The 1451-nt window shown below is 45.6% G+C and overlaps 1 protein-coding gene across 1 annotated transcript; it reads left to right on the top strand.

The window, feature by feature from the left end:
- Positions 1–593: 593 nt before the first annotated feature.
- Positions 594–734, top strand: FOIG_16933 (uncharacterized protein; the record flags this gene model as incomplete). Its single annotated transcript, XM_031218413.1, has 1 exon — positions 594–734. One exon carries the CDS (start codon positions 594–596, stop codon positions 732–734), a length of 141 nt encoding a protein of 46 aa, XP_031051873.1.
- Between the last annotated feature and the right edge of the window lie 717 nt (positions 735–1451).

Here is a 1451-nt window from a genome sequence, read left to right as displayed (position 1 = left end):
ATGTGCTAGGAACTTTAATCATTGTGACCGGCTCGATAGCTTGTGTAGCTGGAGATATTGTGGCCCTAGGAGTAGATGGCGTTCTGTGGGTCTTTGGGTCCACAGATGCTACACCACTGCGGCTTGATCCGACGATTATCAATAAAGGCCGCGCCAAAGAGAATTTCGAGAAAGGGCGTATCCATATTGCAGTGTGTGGCCAAAGCGGAAGTGGAAAGTCATCGGTCATCAACGCACTCCGAGGAATTCAAAATAGTCAAGTGGGAGCGGCCCCCACTGGGACTACAGAGACGACACAAACAAGATCAACTTACCATGCCCACGAAAGCATCTGTACAACAACTCTCCATGATTTACCTGGAGGCGGCACTCGCAGGGCACCGATAGAGGATTACTACAACAACCAAAAACTCTATCTATTTGATTTTCTCCTAGTGATTCACTCTGGTCGTTTAGGTCAGGTAATTGACTGCCCATTTCTACCACCATGTTCAAGTTTCTCACAGATCCCCCATGGCTACAGCTCGACATCGAAACCGTCAAGAACTGTCTTCGCATTAGGCAGCCATTCCTCATTATCAGATCTAAATCCGATGAATCTATCAATGCCATTATCAATGATACTGGTTTGGACCAAGAAGCGGCTAAGCTTAACCACCTCAGAACGACTTTTACTGCGTTGCGAACAGAATTCATTGAAAGTGGTGTTCCTGAGGAAATTGTCGAAGCTTTAATTACTCAATGCATTCTTATCAACAACCAAGCTTTGAGGGAATGCGTCCTAGGTCAAGGGCGATCTGTTATTAACGAACTAGAATTAGTGCACTTCCTCCGAGAGTTTACTACATACTTCAAGGACGGCAGGATGACGGGGAAATGGTGGCTCAAGCAAGTCGAGAACGGCAAGTACCTTGATGAACAGTACATTGGCGAAATCGAACTGCTAGGCGACATGTTTTTGGCGGTGACTTATAACCGAATTTTAAAAGTCCAATCGCGGCACCTAACATGCGTTTGGGATTTTCCCCTCAAACACGTTCAACATATTAAAAAGGAGAAGGCAGGTATCAAATTCACTATGAGAGGAGGTGAAAATGGACCTTTTATACAAATTGAAGACGGGAGGGAAAGGAGCTCGTTGTATCAAATGCTTGGGGTGGCAGCGGAACAGATAAATGCAGGGAGACGCCGACGGGACTGAGCACCTCAGTAACAAACAATGCCTGACCTATGAGCGGCAGTAAATCTTTATAACAGAATCACCATTCCAGTGCATTCCAGTGGCCTCAATATTGCAGGAGATGCCCTAATTATATGAAACCGGATAAAATCCCGTTCATTTCAGCGAAAACCTGGAAACATGCCAGGGAAGGGAGGGGAGAGGATAATAATCAATCTTAATACCTTCGATGTTCAATTCCAGCCTAATATCCGATGTCTCCCATAGTGCT

This window comes from Fusarium odoratissimum, assembly GCF_000260195.1.
Source record: "Fusarium odoratissimum NRRL 54006 unplaced genomic scaffold supercont1.341, whole genome shotgun sequence".
NCBI classification, from domain to species: Eukaryota; Fungi; Ascomycota; class Sordariomycetes; order Hypocreales; family Nectriaceae; genus Fusarium; species Fusarium odoratissimum.
The sequence above is the reverse complement of the archived record's forward strand: the minus strand, read 5'-3'. Positions and strand labels throughout refer to the sequence as shown.